Raw genomic sequence first — 22,528 nt, 5'->3', positions numbered from 1 at the left:
ATTCACAATTGGAACTTAAGAGCATATTTCCCTTTGGGAATGGGGGCCATATTCTGCCCCAAATATGGGATGGAAATATTTTAAATATTCAATTGATAAGCATCACTGGAAAATTTGGGATGTATAGGTCTTGAATTAATATTATTGTTAATATTTACAGGTGAAGAATCGACAAGTTTGGAGAGATGCATTGGAAAAGGGAAGTTTTGATCCACAATCTGATGATCCTTTGTATGCAAAATTTCAGTTTACAAAAAAAGAAGACAGGTATTTGCAGTAAAGCATTATACAATTCATTTAGTAGTTAGCGAAAAAAAAAAAAATAGAACTTACAAAATTCAAAATTTAACTTAAAATTAACAACCAATTTAAAAAAAAAAATTGCAGTTGTATTATGATATCATGCTTTCATTATTGTCTGTAGACATTAATTATCGATCTTAAACACTATTGATTTTCAACCTCATTGATCATAAGGTGCATGTTATCAAAGGGGGGTTATAATTTAGCGAGCATTGTTCACAGTTTTTCTAGTTTTAACTTGTGTAGCATGTTATATTGATGTAAGTGGTGATTATTTTATATTACAGTGGTGAGGGAGATGACACTTCATCTATAAGCTCAGGAGATGCTACAGAATCAATAGTCAAGGATTTGTCAAAAGCTCTTCTACAAATACAACATGGAATAGAATCAAAATACCTTGTTATGCCACTTGGTAGGTTATTCTTATTTTTAGCTCACCATTACCAATATGCTATCACTTTGTGTCCATTGTCCATTTACTAAACTTGGCAGAAATGATGTATGGAAAAGCAACAAAATGTCAAATTTTGGTTCCATTTGATAAAAAAAGAATGACTTCTATATCTCAGTCTTGTGGCTCATTGGGTTCAGTGGATTGCAGGAATGATGTAAGTATAGAGAACTTTTTGTTTAAATGATTAAATGAAACAACCACATGATTTCACATTCTCCAGGGGATTGATTCGTTAGAGCTTTCAGTTCTTAAAGATGGTTATTTTGATATGTCTTGAAATTTGATTGAAATGAACAACTTGCATAGAATGGAATTAAAAATACCTCTACTCATCATATTTCTTTTTGGTATGGCCCTGTTGTGGTCTTCAGTTTTCATGATACATGTATAAATGGTATTAGTCAAGGAATTTGTATGAAATTTCAGCATAAAGGGATGTAAGGAGTCAATTTTGAAGTTGGTTTACAACTCTTTATAAATGAAGGGCCCAAAATCACTCAAACATATCAAATGATGTATGGATGAGCTTTTACAAAAGACCCACTTTGAGGTTCATTAGATACAATAAGGTGACTGTCTGAGGCTATCTTAACTTTAGATTGGTAGATTTTGTTATACATCAACTTTGTGCCATATTTTGAAACTTGGATGGTGTTGTTGACCTCAGTGTCCTCTACAAGTGATTCACTTCTCTTGAGGCCCAGGTCAAACTACAGGCAGGGTTCCTACAAGTCCTTGAATCCTTTGAAAGTCATGGAAAACAGTACTTTTGCCAAAAGTCCATGAATTGTCTGGGTGTTAAGGAATTGGCAGCAAAGTTGTGTGTAAAAAGTGTTTAGTCTATCCACCATAAAAATTGTCCAGTATAAATTGTGTCGACATTGATCCCCAATGTACAGGGTTCAACAGGCTGCGGGGGTATTAGTCCCTTTAGAGGGAATGTCTAGTAACAGTCTGAAAAGTTTAGGGCCTCCATTGTTGAGAGGCATCATTCTTTTGCAGATTCCAGATGAAATGAAGCACTTTGGATCAATTCTGTGGTGAGGGGCCACAAAGTTAGCCTTACTGTTAATATTAATAAACTTTTTGTGGCCACCATAAACTCAGTAGTCTCATTATGCTACCACTTTCTATATAGAGGGGGTACCCATCTCTTATATGTTAACTTCACCACTGAATGGAATTGACTGAAACGTTTACAGTTTCTTTATTACATGTTCCCATTGTATACCTCCTATTATAGATTTTGATCTGAATCAGTTGGGAGGTTTCACTTACCAAAACATGGACTTAGTCATTTCTGAATAAGGGGACAAAAGGAACTCATCTCTTATAGGAGAGTTCGCCAATCTCATCAGTGATGTCATATTCACTAATTTGCATATCATTAAGTGCCAAATTGGTTGGCAAATAAACAACTAATTAAACAATTGACAATTTCATGATTAGAATCCCAATTTTCAAAAATATAACTTTTTTATTTATATCCAATTTTGGTTCTGTAAAATGTTTAATTTAGATAAAATAATTCATATTATGTATGTGAATTTATAACTCTTTTACTTCAAAAATAAATTTGAAGTGATATTTATATGTAAACCTCTATTTTTGTATGAAATCTTATGTACATATAGTCTAATTACTGAATATTATTTAAAAATTCAATGGATAGAAAGAATTTTATTTGCAATGTTGGGAACCAAAAGAATTTTTCAATTATCTTTAAAAATGAAAAGGTTATGATGATTTAAAGTTGATGCCCCATGCCACTCAGTGGATTTTTTTGCCAACCAAAACCAAATCACAGGTAAGTGATGACATCTTGAAGAACTCTCCTATATGTACTCCTCCTCCACCACTGAATGGAATTGAATGACACTTTCACAGAATCTTTATTACATATTCCCATAGTGCACCTCCTATTTTAGATTTTGATCCAAATCAGTATGGAGGTTAAAAGGTGCATGTTATCAAAAGGAGGAGTTTAGGGTATCAGGTTCGTGAGCAGGTTTTTCAGGATGAAATAGAGTTATTCCAATTTCAGTATGAATCTGGGAAGGCTACTGAGTAAATAACTCTTGGTAGAAACCTGTTCTTATACAAATGTATCCAACTTTATTGTACCCCTGAACACCTGTGTGATCTTACAAATTTGGATAATTGTCAATTATGATGACCTTAACCTCTAAATTAAACCATCCACCAGTATGTTCGGGAATCTTGTACTGAACATACAAGTAATTTACAAGAAATTTACTTTAGTCTTCCTTGATTTGTATTGAAATCGGAATCACTCAAGCTACTGTAAAAGCACATTCCCTCTGCTTACAGGTGGAAATCACGGTGCTTCTGAAAGTTAAAAATGACATTACCAAAACCAAAAAAACAACGGAAAACAGGCCCAGATTGTTTAATGCATGAGATTGTATCATTCTCTTCTTATTAGGTTGTTATCAAACACAATCTCAAAACAATACTCATATTCCATATTGTCTTATTAAATGCAAGTTAGTTGAAAATATGTAAGGATGGTCTGAAGTTCATTAATGTGAATATTTTACATATTGAAGGGGAGATAGATGCAAAACAGAAAAAGACAATTGCAGAACTTAAAAAAGAAAAAGAAGAACTGATGAAGAAGAAAGAAGAAGACAGAGATGGTGGGTAATCTTAAACACTACCATATAGAACCTATCTGTCTGTCTTACACCTTTTTTTCCAAATTTTCACTGAACTAAGGTGAATTGTTTGAGCACTCTTGATTTTAAATAAAATTTTCTATTTTATGTTTTTTAGTTATATGACCTTTTTTCATACAAAATGAAAAAGATTATTTCCCTTTTCAGACTACAACTCAAAAATGCTCCATGCAATTTTCATTTAAATTTTGATGCTTTGTGTTTTTTGTTGTTTTTTTTTTTATAGATGTAAATTCCCTTTGATTTGTAAGTTGCCAAATGAAGTTTTGTGACTTACTGTTTTTGCTTCATACTTCTTTTGAATGTAAAGATGTTCCGGGAATTTCTCAGAGATCCATTATTGGATAAAAACCAAATGTGGCTAAAAAATCAAGTCTGCTCAGGGGGTCTTCATACATTTTCAGAAATTTTAAAATGGCCACCAAAACAAAACCAGGAAAATAAAAATATGAAATTAGTGCAGCTATTTAATTCGATGAAAATTACTCAGATACCTGTTCTTGACTTGCTGACATCGCAGGCGTTGAAATTTTTTTTAGAAAGCTTCCATTTAAAAAAAAATTGAAAATGGCTGCCACAATCAGCAAAATTTTAAACGTTGGATTTCTTTTATAATTGATTCCTATGGTAAGCATTGCATCTTTATTCAATTGTGTCATCAGATTTTGTCAGAAAGCTGTCACTTTTTTCAAAATGGACACCAAAAATTACAAAATTTCAACATTGTTCGATTTGGATGGAATGGATTTCTGGTGTAAACATTACATTCTAAATTCAATGACAACTACAGTATTTAGCTGAATTTGACCATTTGTGGGTTTTAGGCGACTTTTGCATTTTATTTGCAGACACAGTATCACTTGATGTGAATTTCAAATTTTACATTGTCCACTAGATATGAGAATTCATAAATTGGAAAACTTTTTGGGTTTGTCATGTTAGAACCATACCATCCAGATCATGTATTTGATTTGATGCCCTATGTGGGGGGTTGGTTTAATTGAGCAGTACTGACACTCAGCATTAGTTGATCATAAATATTTATTGTAAGTATAAAAAGAAGCTTGAAGGGGACATATGTATCATGCACTGATGGTGCAGCTCTTTTTTTTTTTTTTTTTTCTCCATGTAAGCAGTTCTTCTTACACTTGTACACTATTTTACTACTTGCCTCCCTGCTAAATCTTTTAGGACTTCAATACAATACTTTGGAACGTGAAACACTTTACTTATTCACTCTAAAAATGTACATGTCAGGGTAATGGTGATTACCAGGTCCAACTTTCTTTAGTTGTTTACACAGAAAAGATTCAATACATGCCATTTTTCTTTCAGATGAAGAAGAAAAGATTCCACAAAAGACTACACTGGAAAGATGGCAAGACTCTTTACAGTACTGCTCAAGTTTGTCTCAAGTGTTTCTCCATTTAGGTACACTAGAGATGAGCATTGCCTGGTCTAAGAGTGCTCTCCATGCCAGGTGTAGAGTGTGTAGAAGGAAAGGCAATGCTGAGCAAATGCTTCTCTGTGACCTTTGTGATAGAGGTCATCATATGTATTGCCTAAAACCGGCTCTTAAGGTAAAAAGTCAAATTAGTATATTAAAAAAAGTGAATAAAAAAATCATGCCTGTTACTTTTGGATCAATTTATGCTCACACTTGTCTTATGTGGGAGATTTTTATGTAAAAACTCAATTATTCAGTATTTTTCTCAATAAATATAGTACTTTTAACCAAAAAACTCCCACAATTTTTTCATTTTAATGTGAGATATTCAAAATTGTTTATTAAAGGAGTATTAACCGGTCTTGAAAAAACCTTGTGCCAATGACATTGGCATATCAAAAAGGGTTAATCAATGGGCAAAAACAAATTTGAGAATATATAAAATGACAAGAACATACAACAAAAAAGACAAAAAAATTATAATACATCGAGATGAGCAGCACAAACCCACAAATTGGAGATGCACTACTGTATTCCTAAGTGTTAGGAACAGTTACTGTGTCTTGTAAGACAGTCACCATGCTACCCATTGTAATTCATATCCATTCAATTGATTATCTGCTGACATGGCAAAAGTTTTAATTAAGATTTTTCTACAGCTGAACACTACTTTTGAATTGAGATCAAAGATTGAGGCTTTGCCTATGATGAAAAGAGCTATTTATACTTGAAAAAAAAAAAAGAAGAAGAAAGGAAAAAAAACCATTTGATTCTGTTCATAATGCACCAGTATATTGCTGATGTCTCAACCAACAGTATTTTTACTTCTTATAGCAGGTGCTGTGTATCTGCATTGGAAGTTCAAATTGCATTTCCAAGATACGTCACTTTGGACAGAATTTTGAACCATTCATATTTCAAAGTTTCTACATATATATATGTGACATCTCTGTTGTTCTGCCCCTATGTTCTGTAACAAAAATGGTTGCATTCTTTTAAAGGTGGTGCCTACAGGTGACTGGTACTGTCCAGACTGTCGACCTAAAGAAATCAAAAGAAGTCCTTTGAAGGGAAGGCGGAAGACATTTACGGAAGAATCTGAAGAGGAACAAGAATCAAGGTGTGAGGTTACACTATTGTGCTGATATATAAAAAAAAAAATACTGTCTTTGAAGTACCATCAATAAGAGAATAAAATTAAAGAATTAAGAGTAAAATGATAAGTTCAGATCAGTTGAATTGTTTTTGCTAAGTTTTCAAACTTGTTATACAAGATATTGGTCCTGAATATCTCTATCAATTCTGGTTACAACACAAACCTCTTTTTAGATTTAATCAGTTTCTATTCCAATTGACAGTGATGTAGATGAGGAGGACTTATCATCAGAGGAAGAGGATGAATCTGAAGAAGAGGACAGTGAGGAAGATGCAGAGTGTGCTGTGTGTAATAAAGGTGGGATGTTAGTGTGCTGTGATGCCTGTCCTCTCTCCTACCATGTTGAATGTGCTGTACCACCCCTGAAAAAAGTGCCAAGAGGGAAGTGGCTTTGTCAGATCTGTTTGGGCACAGCCACGTCTGGCAAAATCAAACTTCCTAAACACAATAAGGGTAAGTATAAAGAGTGATTTGCTGTTTTGTATAAATTTCGCCTCAAATTTACAAGAAGTAACAACATGATTTAGCACATGGATTTTCAGTTGGCATTTTCTGGCCACACTTCATGAACATCGTTTCTGCATATTAATTTTAAATTTACATCTACATTTAGATTTGAATTTTAAACGATCTGGTGTAAACCATGGCCGTTGCTATTTTTAGAGCATAAGGGTCTGGTCATCTATCTCTACATATAACTAAAAGATAATAGAAAATACCTTTAACTCTCTGTCTTCAGCTTGAAGAGTACTACAAAATATTTATTTTTGAAACTTTGCACAGTTGTTTAGTACCATTAAGTACAGGGTAAGTTCAACTTCCAGCGAAGTCCAAGATGAAGATTTTGAGTTAAGCCATTCTGCCACCCTATTTTATTTTCATCATTCCAGGGTAGGGTATCACTTTATATTCCATTAATCCCCAATTTTTAGTTTATAACTTGAAAATCATAGTATATACATTGTAAAATGGAACTTTCAATAGTTGCAATGATCTTTATGAAATTCCACATAGGTCCAGGTTGTATGATGGCTCCTTAGAAAGACAAAAAATAACAAAATTTGTGGTGTTCAGCTAATAACTTATAAACCATAGTAGATAGAAATAAACTTTCAATTAATGAAATGATCCTTATAACAAGGCCTACAAAGTCTCAGAAGGCTCAAGTTGTGTAAAGATGTCTTATTAGGATTATTGGCCTTGAAAGGCAAAAAAAAAAAAAAATAAACACTTAAATTTTTGTTTTTTGTTTTTTTTTGTTTTTGAAATGATCTTTATGAAAAAGCCTACAAAGTCCTAGAAGTCCAAGTTGTATAGCAAAGCCTTAGAGTTGTTGCCCTTGTATAGCCAAAAAGCTGATAATATGTGTAGAAATTTTCAGTCGATTTTATGATCATCCTTATTACAATGGTCCAAGATGTCTAAGAACACCTTATTAGAGTTCTTGACCTAGATATATGAAACTTTCAATCGACTAAAAGATCCTTATTGCAAGTAAGATAAGTTGAATTGATTTTTTTTAGCCTTTGAAAAGCCATTAAAATATTTTGACTAGACGAGTCAACCTGGCTTTCTAGATCCTCTTATTTTACAGGGAAACCTAAAAGCACTCCTAAATCTACACCATCAAACAGTAGAAAAACCAGTCCAAGAGAAAGTCCAATTACAGTTCAAACTAAAAGTCGTAAACGTCCTTTGACTGAGGTTGAGGAAAACGAACCAAAACTCAAAAGAGGTGGAAGGTCAACTTCAAGGCTACCTCATGCAGTGAATGGAGGTATTCATTAAAATATATATTTGTATAGAAAGTCTTTTAAATATAAAATATTTCCACTTGCTACTTACTACTAGTAGTTACTAAAATTTGATCCAAAACATTTTATTTGACAGCAAAAAAATTGTGACTATAATATGGCAATGTCTTCTCTATGTAAACATTTCTTTCTTGGACAATTACTTGAGTTAAAAGTGCTGAAATTTGAACTCCATTTGATTTCAACAAAAATCTTTTTCATTTCTATTTAAGTTCACATTGGATGAAATAATAGTGGAGATAAGTTTGTGAAACTTTTTTTTTTTATGTTTTTATTTTATGTAGACTAATGGGAGGATTTCTTTACTATAATAGTGCTCAACTAAAAAGTGATCTTTTAGCAGCATTTCATTAAAAAAAAAATAGCGTGAGTAGTGTTACCTTAAGCAAACTTTCTTTCTCTAGCCTAATCTTTGATATGCTGAATCTTGCAGTGTATTTAGATTTTTAAACCCCAGCAATATTTTTGTTTTCAAATAATAAAACAAATATGAAATTTAGATGGTACCAGTGATTGAACTTCATTTTAGTGGTAAGTGTATCCCATTTCTTACAAGGAGATTGTAGCAGCAGTGAACTTTAAGATAAAGATTTGAAATTCATGGGTCTGAACTTTCTAAACATTTTACTCTCTCTTCATAATACAATAGTTGGCTTGCCTATTTAACTCTTTTCAATGGAAACTCAATTCAAAATTTTTCCAAGATGTTAGTTATCCATTCATGGAGACCAGCAACATACATTTAACTTTTGCTACTTCAAAAATGACATGTTTTGTACCATCTGTCTTCTGCTATTATGTGCCTAAGGTGTTTTATGAACTAATCAGCTACTGACAGTAGTCACACCATTTGAAGTGACTAGGGCATTATCCACTACATTGGTACTTAACGGCCTTTTGGTTGGCATATTGTTAAAATCCTTAAGTGTATGAAGCCTTGTCAGTTGGTAATTAATTCATTTGATTTGTCTATGGAGCTGAATAGTCATTGGAACTGTCATAAGTTCTATCATATTTTGCACTTAGTGCCAAAGAGAACTTGAATGTTATATGTCAGTATTACTTTATTTCAGATTTCGAACTTGGGCTCCCTAAGGCATTAACAAGTTCTTCGAGAGGAAGTAATAAAGTTCATCAATTACGACAGTGTGAAGAAGTAATCCATGACCTAGTTAAACATGATGATTGTTGGCCATTTATAAAACCTGTTAGCAAGAAATTGGTACGTTTTTAATCCTAAAAGACTTTTAATTAGAATTGTATATATAATGGAAGTTATATGTTATATTAAAATTTGTAAGATACAATTAATGTAAAGCACAAGGAATATCCACTATTGAACCTTAATCCACTATCCATCAATTGTGTAATTCACACGTCTTTTTCTGTTCATTCCCACGTAAGATTTCTCAGTGAATACTGGGTAAAATATTATAATGCACCATGCAACAAAGTTATGGAAATGTTTTTGACATGTCCAACCATCAGTCAGTCCTCTGTCTCCTCAAACTTCTGGTGAGGACACAATATGTTGTTTTGCATAGAACCACCAAATTTTGTGGGAGTTGTGACTTTTGGACATAGTTTCCTGAACTGCACTACTGAAGCATCTTTTTATCTCACCTGGCCATAGGCCATGTGAGCTATTGCTATCAATTTTATTCAAACATCTTCACTTCTGAAACTACTGAACAGAATTCAGTGAAACTTGCATGATGTCATGCTCAAAAAGAGTTTGTATTTTTGGCTCATCCAAAAACATGGCCGCCGTTATTAAAAATAGAATATAGGGGTCAGTCAGAAGTGTTTCACATTTATCTCTAAATTCTGACATGGAGGTAAAAGTATCCAGCATGATGAGATCTATTTGTGGTCAAATTTGCATGTTAATCTGTTATGCCATGTTGGAGTAAACACTTGTTTTCGCTCTTTTTAGCTGACCTGGCCTAGGCCATGAGAACTATTGATTGCCATTACTTGGTGTCCAGTGTTATTGTTAACAATTTTTCAAAACTCTTCTCTGAAATCACTGGACCAATATGAACCAAACTAGGTATAAATGTTCCTTGAGGTATTTGGCAACTAAAACATGGCCATCATTACTAAAAATAGAACATAGGGGTCAGTCAGAAGTTTTTTGGATATATTTCCAAAACCATTATGTTGTGACCAAATTCTGATGGTGTTAAAGTGTTCAGCATGATGATATATATCTGTGGTCAAATTTTTGTGTTCATCTCTGATGCCATGTGGTAATTATTGGTCTTTTTCAACATTTTTTTTCGCTCTTTTAAATGTTATTTCGTTCAAAAGTCTTCTCATCAGAAACTGTTGGACAGAATTCATTGAAAATTTGAATGACTTCCTTAGGCCTGAGACCATTAGTCTGGTTTACAGACATAAGCTCTGCAAAACTTTGGTAGGAGGAGGGAAAAAAAGAAGGAAGTCATTCTTTTAATAGTTCATTTACAAACAGCAGCTCTGCAGAATTTTGGGTCAGAGGAGATAAAAAATATAAAAAAGGTGATTGTTTTTTTTTTGGTTTGGTTTGGTTTTGTTTTTTTTTTTTGTACAATAAATTGCTCTGTAGGTTTTTATGGTAAAATGAGAAGAAAAATATAATGCTACACATCTACATTATTTTGTTAAAATGTTCGATATAAAATATAAATTCACTTTTTGTCATATTAAAAGGGTTGGTGCTCATCATTTCTATTATGTGTTAGAAATGCTGTGATTGTTCTTTGACCCTTCATTTTCGTATCCCTGGTTATGCTCTTTAAATAATCCAAAGGTCCCCCGCTTTTTGACACTTGGGTTTACCACATTTTCTAATGGTATGAATTTATTCTTCTGATGACAGGAGCATTGTAGGTTTTACCTATCTCATATTATATTTACAAGTAAAGTATTTGATGACCAGGTTTTGGGGTATTTTAACAGGTTGGAAATTCACACTAAAATGGTATATTTTACCTGTATTGGAAAACTATCCTTCAGTAGAGGGATAAAATTATCCCTATATGGCACAATTTGTTTTTGTCAATTTTTAGTATGAGGTTTACTAAATTCTCTGAATAGATATCATACAATAATAGTAATAGTCAACTCAATCATTGAAAAAAGGATTATTTCTTTATCATGTCTAGTTTCTACAGAATCTAATAAAGATTAAATTTTGATCATGTGACACAGGATGATGTATATGTCAGGTCAATTGTATTAATTTACATATTGTTACCTTGATTGTACATTTGTATAATAACTAAATTGAGGCATTTAAACCAATATTCAAGTGAACTTTAATTATTAGAATTGGTAACTTGATATCTGACCCTGTTGGTTAGCACTCTGTTTTATTAGTCCCTACCAGCTTTAGCCAGAGGGGACTTTAGATTTCCACCCTGTCTGTCCCTCTGTCTGTCAGTCAGTTTTTCACACTTTTTTTCTTCTAAATTCTTGCAGATATTGAGCTGATTTTTGGTATGCGAGTCTACCTTGATGAGTTGCAAATCAAGTTCACATTACGTTCCACTTTTATGATTTTTTTCTGAATTTTCCAACTTTCAGTTTGATACCAAAATTTCAGTTTTACACACTTTTTTCTAAAGAAAACTTGTGAACATCATCTTTTTGTGACAGTATGTTGATATAACAAAAGAACGAGTAATTATTCATTTAGATTTGTATGGATTTGAAACCTAATCTGCCCAATTGTCTGTGGAGTGTGCATAAAACTTTGCAAATCTGCATCTGTTAAATAGATTTGAACATCTTTCTTGTCTTAGTCCATATCCCTTCTTCAGTTCAAAATCGAGGTCATTTCCTCTGTCATTTATACTTGATGATCCAAGGAAGTATTTGGGTCAGTGATGTAAATAGCTGGTTGGGGACTATGTATTGTTTTGCTATACTCTCAGAATGCTTGTTGATACATAATTTGGTTCCTATGTTTAAGATTGAAAGTTGATTAAGCTATTACAGTTATTTGTTTATCAGGTGTGTTTTAACCTTGATAAAGAATTGTAAGACTGATTTTGTTATATATGTCAAGTTATTTAAAGAAAACCTACCCTCAAACCCTCTTTGCTAATTCCAGAATAGCCCTTGTATAAAAAAAAAAGAACCAGTAGAATAATAATAAAGTCATCTGTTAACACTTCTATTCATGGGAATGGCATGTACAGGGGAGTGAAATGAATCTGCATTTTGTGATCTATGTCATTGAAATGCTTTTATCAAAGTCTGTTTTAGACAGGCATTTTATTGACTGTAAAATTGATTTTTGCAACACGTCCAGCTTTTTTATTTACACAGTTAAAAATGATGCAATTTTAAAATTTTATTTTATTTCACTTTTAACGAAAATCGGGTCAACTGACCCGAAACCAAGTTATTAAAAAGCAGGCCTTTGTATGAGCATTTGATATTTTTGTTGAAGAAAAAACATTGCCTTTTTTAGAAAAATAGAATGTTGCTAATCAAGCTATGTGAGCGATTCAGGCTCTGAAGAGCCTTTAGTTTAGTGAAACTCATCCAATCATAGTTGAAAGTGGGCCAAGTTATTTATTTGCATCATCAATGTATAGAAATCTGTCTAAAAAAATTTATTAAGCAATTAAGTGAAAAATCATTAATCAAAATTAAATGAAAAAATAAATATATATATATAATTTTAATTGTATTGCAGGTGCCAGACTATCACCAAATAATTAGCAAACCTATGGATTTCTCTACAATTAGAACTAAGATCAACAATTATGGATATTCAGAATTACCTGACCTTGTTGGGGATGTTCGACAAGTATTCTTGAATTGCTTTGAATACAATAAAAAGACAAGTGTTGAATTTAAATGTGGGTTAATGTTATCAAAACTATTTGAGAAGAGGTTGAAGGATTTAGGTATAGATGTACCAGAACAATCAGGGCCACCTAGTAAACGATCCAGAAGAACTTTGTGATATATATTTATATATATAATGGTGGACAAATTATTGGCATGACAATATTACAACAAATAATCTTGTATTATCTTTACCATGAAAAATTTTTAAGCCGCTTTTTTATTTATTTAAAGGTAGATTGGTCACAAATTTTGATGGTAAAATTGAAATGTATTGACCAGTTGTATTTGTATTCCTTTATTACATTATAACAACTGTCTACCAAAATAACACATCATTTAAAAGTGCTTTCAGTGTTAAAATGTCATAAATCTCTTATATTTGGCTGATGGGGAAATACTGGGATAATAGCTGTTATAACATTTCAAAAAAGTACAAACTGTCCTTTGACAGTTTAATTAATATTGAAACTGGGAAATGACATTGAAATAATAACATTTTTCCCAAAATAACCCAATACATAAAAATATACCAGGGTCAGACTAGAACTTGAAAACTTCTCTTTAAAGGTGAATGCAGAATACGACTGTTTACTCAGTTTTATCACAAAATGCAAGAAACAATACATGTCATAGTTGCAATGGAGCTTTGAAATTCAATGACTCATTGTGTTCAGTTTAGAGAAAAAATGTTGGAATACATTTTCAGTGATTTTTGTTGCTTATTTTTGTACTTTTCCTCTCTGATTTTTCACAAATTAACATTTTTGGGAACAATAGGGTTTATATAATACTACTGATTCTAATGAAAATTGCAGACATGTTAAGATTTTTGTACATTGGCCCTACTTGTGGTCTGGGGAAATGGCCTGTATCATTTTGTACCCAGCAACTGTCCATATGAAATTCAGACACTGTCTATAGTAGAGGGGATTCATGGTGTAGAAAAACTACATATGCTAAATCTTAGTATAACGATAGTCCTTTTTGTATTTAGATCTTCACTTTTGAGAAAACCACACATTCATCTCTCACTAAAATCAACCAAATCAAGAACAATAACTCCTGCAGACTGCCCATTTCATACACAATCTATATCATTTTTACCTCTAAAGTGCATCAACCAAAAGAAAAACTGAGACTAGTTATGTAGTCTGTAACTTTCTGAACAAGAAATAAGTTACTTTGATGGGTTTTTGACATGCGTGAATCACCATCTGTCTGATCTTTATAAACACTGCTACTTAAATCGTCAATGATAACTTTGGAAATTCTGTCTGTAAAGTTAATATTTATTTTGCCATGGTCACTTGATTCGCTTTACTAGTTATATTCACCTAAGTTTTAGTTTTAGATACCAAACATAAAAATGAAGCCTTCAGAAGGTCAATAAAAGCTAAGCTGGTATTAATGGAGAGAAGCCTGTGGATATTTTTGTATAGGTGGATTTAAATTTTTCATGTAAAAGACAAGTCAGTTTTATTTATTGGAATATGTGGAGTTGGTAACTGTATTTCTATTTAATAAATTATTGAGTTTTCTACTTTAGTGTGATTGTTTACTACTAGCCAGTTCCAATTGATCATCACACCCACATGAAGAAGATGAGAAACTCGGGGAATAGAAGTAAAAAAGTCAATATGCATGCAGCTTAAAAAAAATATTAACAATTTTAAATGAAAATACATGTAAACATAAATATTGAGAAAGAAAAGAGCAAATAGAGTCAAATTATAAAAAGAATAGTGGACTTCTAATCAATGAATAGGTGTCAGTAATAACTTGTGTTTGGACATACACAGAGCTGTATAGTAAATTCATGACGGATCACCCCTGACAGAACTACTATAAATAAACTGTTTTTAAAGTATTTACTTCATTGTTTGTATTGTTTTAGATAATTCTCGCGTATTCAATGCATTGATTTTGAGATAAACAATTCTTACCAGAGCAAGTTTCTTTGAATCGGACCTATTATTAATTCAATTGCAGGTCTATGTTTGAATCCAAAGATCATGAAGATGATAATTTAATAACTTCAATAACCTAGATGACTATTTTCTTACTGAAACCGTGTACTATAGTCCTTTGACATTTAATGCTTGGACATGAAGTAGTTCTGAGAGTTGGGAATATTTTTGTATTTTTTCCAACAACTTTCACAAAAAAATCGAGGATGTCTGGTAAAATGATTTTCTATTTGCAAAGGATATGAAGTAATACAAAGAGCACAACATTTCTTGTAAGGTTGCACACATCTCTCGCTTTATACCAAAATGAAAGCCGTTTTGTTTACGTGTCATGTGGCTTGAACTTGAGGTATAACTGCATGTATATGTTGTGTACTAGTTGTAATTTTGTATACATCATAACACGTACTAAAATTCCACATGTACTTGTATGACCCTGAAATACAAGTTCTAACATGTACAAATTTTGCTTGTACATGTTTTAATATGTACAAAGAATAATCAAGGAAATCAAAAGAATGTGATCCAGTGACAAAGACCAGACACGGAAAACACATACACAACAAAGAACATAAAGTTAATAAAATACATACAAAGTAGCAAATGTAAATGAGCAAATCGGACTCCACTAAAACCTGGGAGCATGGACCAGGTGCACCGGTAGGGTAAGTGTCCTCTGCTTTTCTAGATACACCCACGGAGTTGCTGAAAAAGTCAAGTCCGGGTAGACGAAAGAGGAAAGGAAAACTATATGTGTTGAATAAATCAGTTTTCATGGTGCAGATAGATACACCATAACGATCCACGAGTTCATGATGACGACCATAAAACTTCTGTAGTGATGACTTCAATCTTGTAGCAACATAACCCTGTTCCAGAAGCCTATTTGTTAGAATTCTAGCGCGATACAAAAAGTCTGCGTAGTTTCAGCAAGCTCTGGCATAACGTTTTAGTTGTGATATGAACACTCCATACGCATGTGCTGTAGGGATGTTGCTTCTGATGAAAGGAAAGTTGACAATTCTGAATGAAAAGTCATTACGGTTGTAAAGTTTGGTCAATAGTTTTCCTTTACCATCATTTTCTAAGTGTAGGTCAAGATATGAGGCTGACTTCACAGTGTCTGTAGTATCCTTTCTCTCAAGTTCTTTGGGGTAGATGCGATGTATCAAATCCCCGAAATTAGGATCTATATAGCGGAAACTTAGATTAAAGGATCTAGCTAAACGATATTCTTTCTTTCAGATCAGCTCAGCCATAAAGTCAGCCCCATAAGAGTGAAGGAATAGGTCACCAAGTAGAGGAGCACAAATTGTTCCCATTGGAATGCCGACCGTTTGTGGATCCAGGATTTTAGATTAGGGGGCGCACAGTAAAAATTTCGCGAAGCGGAGCGAGGCGAGGCGAAACATTTTTTGAGGTTAAATTTTGAAATATTCTACAGTGGGTGAAATATGGATATCTTTTGTGATAAAATTAGCGAGAAATTAAAGTTTCAACCTAGAAGCGCCGAAATCTACCCCTGACAACCCATGTTTTGCAAATTTTCGGGGACACGCCCATCACGCCCCCGCCTAAATCCACCCCTGGAAACAGAAACGTGATTAAAATCAATAAATGACTGGGACGAAATAACTTACCTGTTACAATAGAAAAATACATACACAAAAATTTCTTCTTAAACATATTTACGGATTATAAATAAGGACACCTTTAAGGGTGAACTCTGTGATGTTCATTAATTAACAAAGTAACTCCTGAGCTCTGTTAAACCCTTTTTATGAGTGTCGAGTTCGACAAGGTGAAGTTAATATAAAAGAGCTTGTAGGGTTAAAGTTATTAGTTAGGACACAAGTTCGTAAAGTTAGAGGTTGAGTCAGGACACATTCGACCAATGAGCCTTCGGAGACAAACATTGTTGAATAAGAAAATCAACATTTTGGAGGTATTTGGTACTGCATCTGAGCCTTGTGACAATCCTCTAGACCCCCTAAAGCGCCTTTTCTGAGAGTGGCAATGTGTTTCCTTCGATTTCGAATCCTTCTATAAAGAGAGCAGGCAAAATTTGTATATGTTGTAGCTTAAATTGTATTTTTGGGTCATACACGTACGGAAATTTTGCACTTGTTATAACATGTACAAAATTGCAACTTCGACACAACATGTATATCCCATATGAGCTGCAAGTGATCGTTTGATCTTAATTTTGTATGGTTGGTAGGCTTAACAAAATATACTTTTTTTTTCAATTTTAAACAATCGTATTATAGGCCTTAAATAAGGTTAAGTATTCTCTGTTGTGTTTGACCACCACCAGACCTACTTTTAAATAAGTTGATGATTTGTATTAAATGTAGTTGTGCCATAAGTAATCGTTTGGCTTAAGGTAAGTTTTTTTTTTGTTCTTTAGACCGAACGTTGTCAGCTCTTAAACCATAAGAAACTAATGATGTAGGAATAATACTTTTAACTGCGTTATCAGCAACTGTATATAGTCTATAAAGTCTCAGAATATCACATGATAGTATAGACCATAATTGACATTCAGAAGTGCTGATATGCGGTGGATTTATAAAAAAAATGTTTTAGGTAATAATCGATGGGAACCTTTTATAATACTATGCCGGAAACTAAAACTTCATACACACATATATCTGAACATGTTTGGTGAGTGATTTTAAGTTTTAAGGACCACTATCCCATTGATTATATGAGATATATGATAAAGCATACATAAGATATATATAAAATATATAAGATGTTATATGAGATATCTTTAAAAGGAATGAATGTAAGAACGGAGTGCCATAAAATCGTGTAATGGGTTTGAGTTCAGACATGCCTCTAAGCCCAACGTAGGTTACATTGGCATAGACTTCTAAAGTCTCTCCAAATTATTCTTTCGTTCTTCGAACCATCATGTATCAAACCAGACAGGTCCTGTAGCAACATGCACAGTGGTACCTTTTAAACTACACTCCCTGGTTACTTACACTTTTTTGCTTGATATTTCAAATTGCCTTGTTAATATTAAAATGTTTTAAAAGAACATTTTGAATGTAACATTTTTTACACTAAATGTTATATTTTATAAGGCTTTCGGTAGATTGCAATTCAAACATAAATATAGAAATAGTCAATTTACGAAGAAAAAGGTGAGCCTAATATAATACTAGAATATGCTCCCTCGTTAATCTCAACATCCATACACCTTGTCTTAAATTCTCATGTACTTAAATGAGCGATCATTCTGACATTTTGCTGACGGTTTGTTTCGCACCAAGTTCTACATTTTAAGGAGAAAAAAAAACAAATGAAAAACAATAATAAAAAAAAGCGCTTGCACCTAGGTTCCAAAGAACAAGATGGTATTTAAGTAGCAAAATGCGCATGGGTTCTGTTGAAAAAGCAACTTGAGTAAACCATTGTACATTACAGATTACAACCACAGCCAGGTAGCTGGGAATGCCGAGAAAACAACCATACGAATCTCCTACCGACACTGACACCGATGACGAGGATGATGAAGAAAAGCCACAATGAAAAAAAACTCTGGCGGAAAGAAGACAAAAAGCTCGTACCGACAAAAGCTTGCATATCAGCTGAAGAGACATTGGAGAAATCCAGAAGAATAGTTCTTGTTGGGGAGGCTGGTTGTGGAAAGTCTGCTATCGCACGGCACGTGGCATTGAAGTGTAGAATGTCTTCCAGCCAGCAGTCTTACAGATATTAGACGCTCGCTTGCTAAAACGCTATCAGTACTGCTTATAGTTGTAGACCCATTCGGTAAAGACTTTCTAGACGAGAAAGCATGTAGGTCATGGCAATATCAGAAGAAACTGCTGAACGAACACTTTAAGCTTAACAACAGTGGGAAAATAAAGGGGAATATTCCTAAAGTCACAGTGACAGATTGCAGGTCCAATCTAGTTCAAAATGGGGAAACGGTTCTTTTCAAAAAGTTCGACATTGTTAACATGGACGATGTAAATAGAAAATTAACGAGAGACGAAAAGGAACAGATATTAAAAAAGCACAGACTGGTCAAAACTAACAGACAGAGATATTGAAATCATACTTAATACAGACATGGCATTTCCTTTAATATCACAAATGCTGTCTGCATGCCGAAACAGTAATATTTTTTAAAGATATCCCTGAAAAAAAAATATTGCAAGAGCATTTTTTTTTCGGAAGAATACAAGCTCAGTAAAGCAAATAAAATTTTTCTAGTCTAATGTTTCAGTGCAGAATCTATGGAACGCCTAAACTGTCTGATGAGTTACACATTTGTTTACGTGTTGTCAATTTTATATTACTTGCTGTGGTTTTATAATTTTACATGTGGTCATTTTGTATTTACGTTATGTAGGAACATCTTTACATTATGTCGTTTTGTGTTTTCGTTCTGCCATTTCGTCTTTACGTTCTGTCATTTCGTCTTTACGTTCTGTAATTTTGTCTTTACGTGATTACGTTATGTCAACATATATTTACGTAATGTGGATTTATCTTTACGTACAGTGGTTTTCTTATAACGTGAGGTCGTTTAATCTTTACGTTATGTCGATCTCTAAATACTTTATGTGTCTTTTCTTTACGTGCAGTGATTTCTTCTTTACGTGATGTGGACAAAAATTTCATGATGACGTGTGACCCCGGAACTTTTCGATCCGGTGTAAACTTCAAATCAGTCCGTAAAAGGCAAAATACACGTCACAACGCCGATTAGAAAAATGCTGAACGAAATACACTTGGGTAGTCTATCCAGTCACCCTAGAGTGTTTATTCTATGGTAAAAATAGCTTATTTGTTATTTACGTTCAATATCATCACAATTGATACACCTGGGACTCTGTTGATGACTTGTGGCGATTTTCGTAGTCAGAATATATTTTTTTAATTCCAAAAAATGGGAATTTCTACTCCCGCGAAAATTTGCACACATTCGACTCTACAAGTTATTGCGTGACTAAATTTATTTTCTACATTAATTAACCACCAAAACTAATTTTCAAGAAAGAATTTAAAAAAAAATTAAAATATTACCCTTACCCCTAGAAAACTAGTCCCAGTATCAAACATAATTTTTATTCACAGCATACCGACACTGTGAAACTCATATTTTAGGCATTCGTAATTGAAAAAAACACATTATTGTCGCCTACGCTCTTGAAATTAGCAAATATGTTGGATGCATCGATAATGAAAGCAATCGCCAGCAACATGCCCAGTGTACGCCGTTTATATGTTAAAAATTAATATTTTTGTTCATGTTGAGGTTTTTTTGATACGTAGGGGTGGTAATTTTTGCACCAACTTTACTTGGAAAATTTCAAATATTAATTATCTGGCCAATTTGAAAGCTTAGACACTATACAAATCTACTGTATCACACAAAAGCTTGTTTAAACTACGGTATTCTGAAAAAAAGATAATAACGGGTGATATAGAAGAAATTCTGAAATTCTGTAAATTCTACTTTTTACGATTTTATAGTAATTGTAACCCTATAAAAAAAATCACACGCCTGAATTGTTCAGATATTTTGGGCAAATAATTGTCTTTTAAATTATGAATGCCTAAAATATGAGTTTCACAATGTCATTTCAACAATTTAAAGTTTTATTCTATCATAGTTTTCAAGATATTGGCTAAAATTTGAAAAAAAAAAATTATCATTTTTCACCTTTCAAGTGCAATAACTGTAACAAGGAAACGTCTGACAACTTTTTCTCCCGGATACTTTAGTAAGCCTTATAATAAGGATCATTTCAGCAATGAAAAGAATTTGGCAAACCCTAACGGTTTTGGAGATATAGGCAAAAAAACTACTGTATGGCCCCTATGTATTATTATTAGTAACGGCGGACATGTTTTTCGACGAAACAAAAATCCCCATTTCAGTTCTATTGAGGAAACATTCATACCAAGTTTGGTTCTAATTGGTTAAGTAGTTTCAGGGGAGAAGAGTTTTGTATAATTGTTAACGACGACGGACGGCGACGGACGCCAAGCGATGGCAATAGTTCACATGGTCTTGGGATAGGTGAGCTAAAAATGATTTTTGCCTCAACGAGGTATAAAAAGTAGCCAAAAATACAAAAAAAAAGTATTGTTTTGAATTGAGCAGATATGTTGAGTAAATCATTATCTTAATTATGAATGTTTAAAATATGAGTTTCACAGTGTCGGTATGCTATGAATGAAAATTATGTTTGATAATGGGACCAGTTTTCAAGGGGTAGGGGTAATATTTTTAACATTTTTTGAAAATTCTTTCTTGAAAATTAGTTTTGGTGGTTTATCAATGTAGAAAATTAAATTTAGTCACGCAGAAACTTGTAGAGTCAAATGTTTTTGGAATTAAAAAAATATGTCCTGACTACGAAAATCGCCAAAAGTCATCAACAGAGTCCCAGGTGTATCAATTGTGATAGAAGTATAGACTGTATAGACTACCCAAGTGTATTTCGTTCAGCATTTTTCTAATCGGCGTTGTGACGTGTATTTTGCCTTTTACGGACTGATTTGAAGTTTACACCGGATCGAAAAGTTCCGCGGTCACACGTCATCATGAAATTTTTGTCCACATCACGTAAAGAAGAAATCACTGCACGTAAAGAAAAGACAATGCACATAAAGTATTTAGAGATCGACATAACGTAAAGATTAAACGACCTCACGTTATAAGAAAACCACTGTACGTAAAGATAAATCCACATAATGTAAATATATGTTGACATAACGTAATCACAAAACGACAGAACGTAAAGACAAAATTTCAGAACGTAAAGACGAAATGGCAGAACGTAAAGACAAAACGACATAATGTAAAGATGTTCCTACATAACGTAAATACAAAATGTCCACATGTAATTATAAAACCACAGCAAGTAATATAAAGATGACAACACATAAACAAATGTGTATCTCATAAGACAGTTTAGGCGTTCCATATAAATACCCGTAATGATAAGAACAAATCCCCATTGATGGTGATGTTCAATGAAGAACGTACAGTCATAAAGCGGTGCAAAGAGTTTCTCATATCTCATGGTGCAGATCTTAATTTGTATAACGATCAGAAAATGATCGTTTTGCATTTAGCTGCGTACTACCTAAATAAAATGGCTCCCGTCCTGCTTAAACACGGTAATAACCAAAATGTTCAGAATGACGGTGGATATACCGCCGTCCATGTAGTAGCTTTAACGGGATCTGCTGCGGTCGCCAATGCATTCTTAAAATTTGGAGAAAATGTGAACATTCGGAATTAAAAAGAGTTACGTCCACTTGATTTCGCTGTTAAATATAAACACACAAAATAAAATTGAAAAGATCTTCGACCTTTAAGTGAGTGAACTGAAAACAAATAATTGTGAAGAAAAAATAAATGTCGTCATGGCTAAAAGTAATCCATGCCAGCCAGTGTCACAAAGACGGTAAAGTCCGTCTAAAATTAGGGAGACATGGAGATGAAGAATGAAAAAAGAATATGAAAGCTAAAATTGCGTTTAACTGCAAATTCGCTTGAGAGTGATATAGGGTACTTCTTCGCAAAAAAAAAAAAAAAAAAAAACCATACACACACACCATCAAACATTAAATTAATAGTAGTTGTGGAGTGGCGAAAGCAAAATACAAGACTAAACACAAGAAAATGATAACCACATAAAAAGGATAAAAAAAAAAAAAAAAAAAAAAACACACACACAATGTATGAATAAAATTAAATGTGCTCCTTTTTACGCCTTAATTTAGTTGGACAATGTGCCAAACCGTATAGATGGACATTACCAAGGATCTCCAGTCTATATGCAATTTTTTTGTTCTG

The 22,528-nt window shown here is 33.1% G+C and overlaps 1 protein-coding gene across 2 annotated transcripts in view; it reads left to right on the top strand.

Annotated features, from left to right (window-relative positions):
- Positions 1–14,264, top strand: part of LOC148623915 (bromodomain adjacent to zinc finger domain protein 1A-like) — a 45,606-nt gene extending 31,342 nt beyond the window's left edge. The window contains exons 16-24 of one of the 2 annotated variants that reach the window (XM_088566228.1): positions 161–267; positions 591–718; positions 3,331–3,420; positions 4,795–5,039; positions 5,908–6,026; positions 6,265–6,515; positions 7,657–7,839; positions 8,950–9,098; positions 12,567–14,264. In XM_088566228.1, coding sequence (XP_088422354.1) covers positions 161–267; positions 591–718; positions 3,331–3,420; positions 4,795–5,039; positions 5,908–6,026; positions 6,265–6,515; positions 7,657–7,839; positions 8,950–9,098; positions 12,567–12,839 — 1,545 coding nt within the window. In that variant the 3' untranslated portion in view covers positions 12,840–14,264. Of the gene's footprint in view, positions 1–160; positions 268–590; positions 719–3,330; positions 3,421–4,794; positions 5,040–5,907; positions 6,027–6,264; positions 6,516–7,656; positions 7,840–8,160; positions 8,181–8,949; positions 9,099–12,566 lie in introns of those variants that run through there. The other variant, XM_088566229.1, reaches the window with a different exon arrangement.
- The last annotated feature ends 8,264 nt before the right edge of the window (positions 14,265–22,528 follow it).

This window comes from Perna viridis, chromosome 2 (genome assembly GCF_037379345.1).
Source record: "Perna viridis isolate PV_CMFRI_1.1 ecotype Kerala chromosome 2, ASM3737934v1, whole genome shotgun sequence".
NCBI classification, from domain to species: domain Eukaryota; kingdom Metazoa; phylum Mollusca; class Bivalvia; order Mytilida; family Mytilidae; genus Perna; species Perna viridis.
This window is presented reverse-complemented; position numbering and strand designations above follow the sequence as displayed.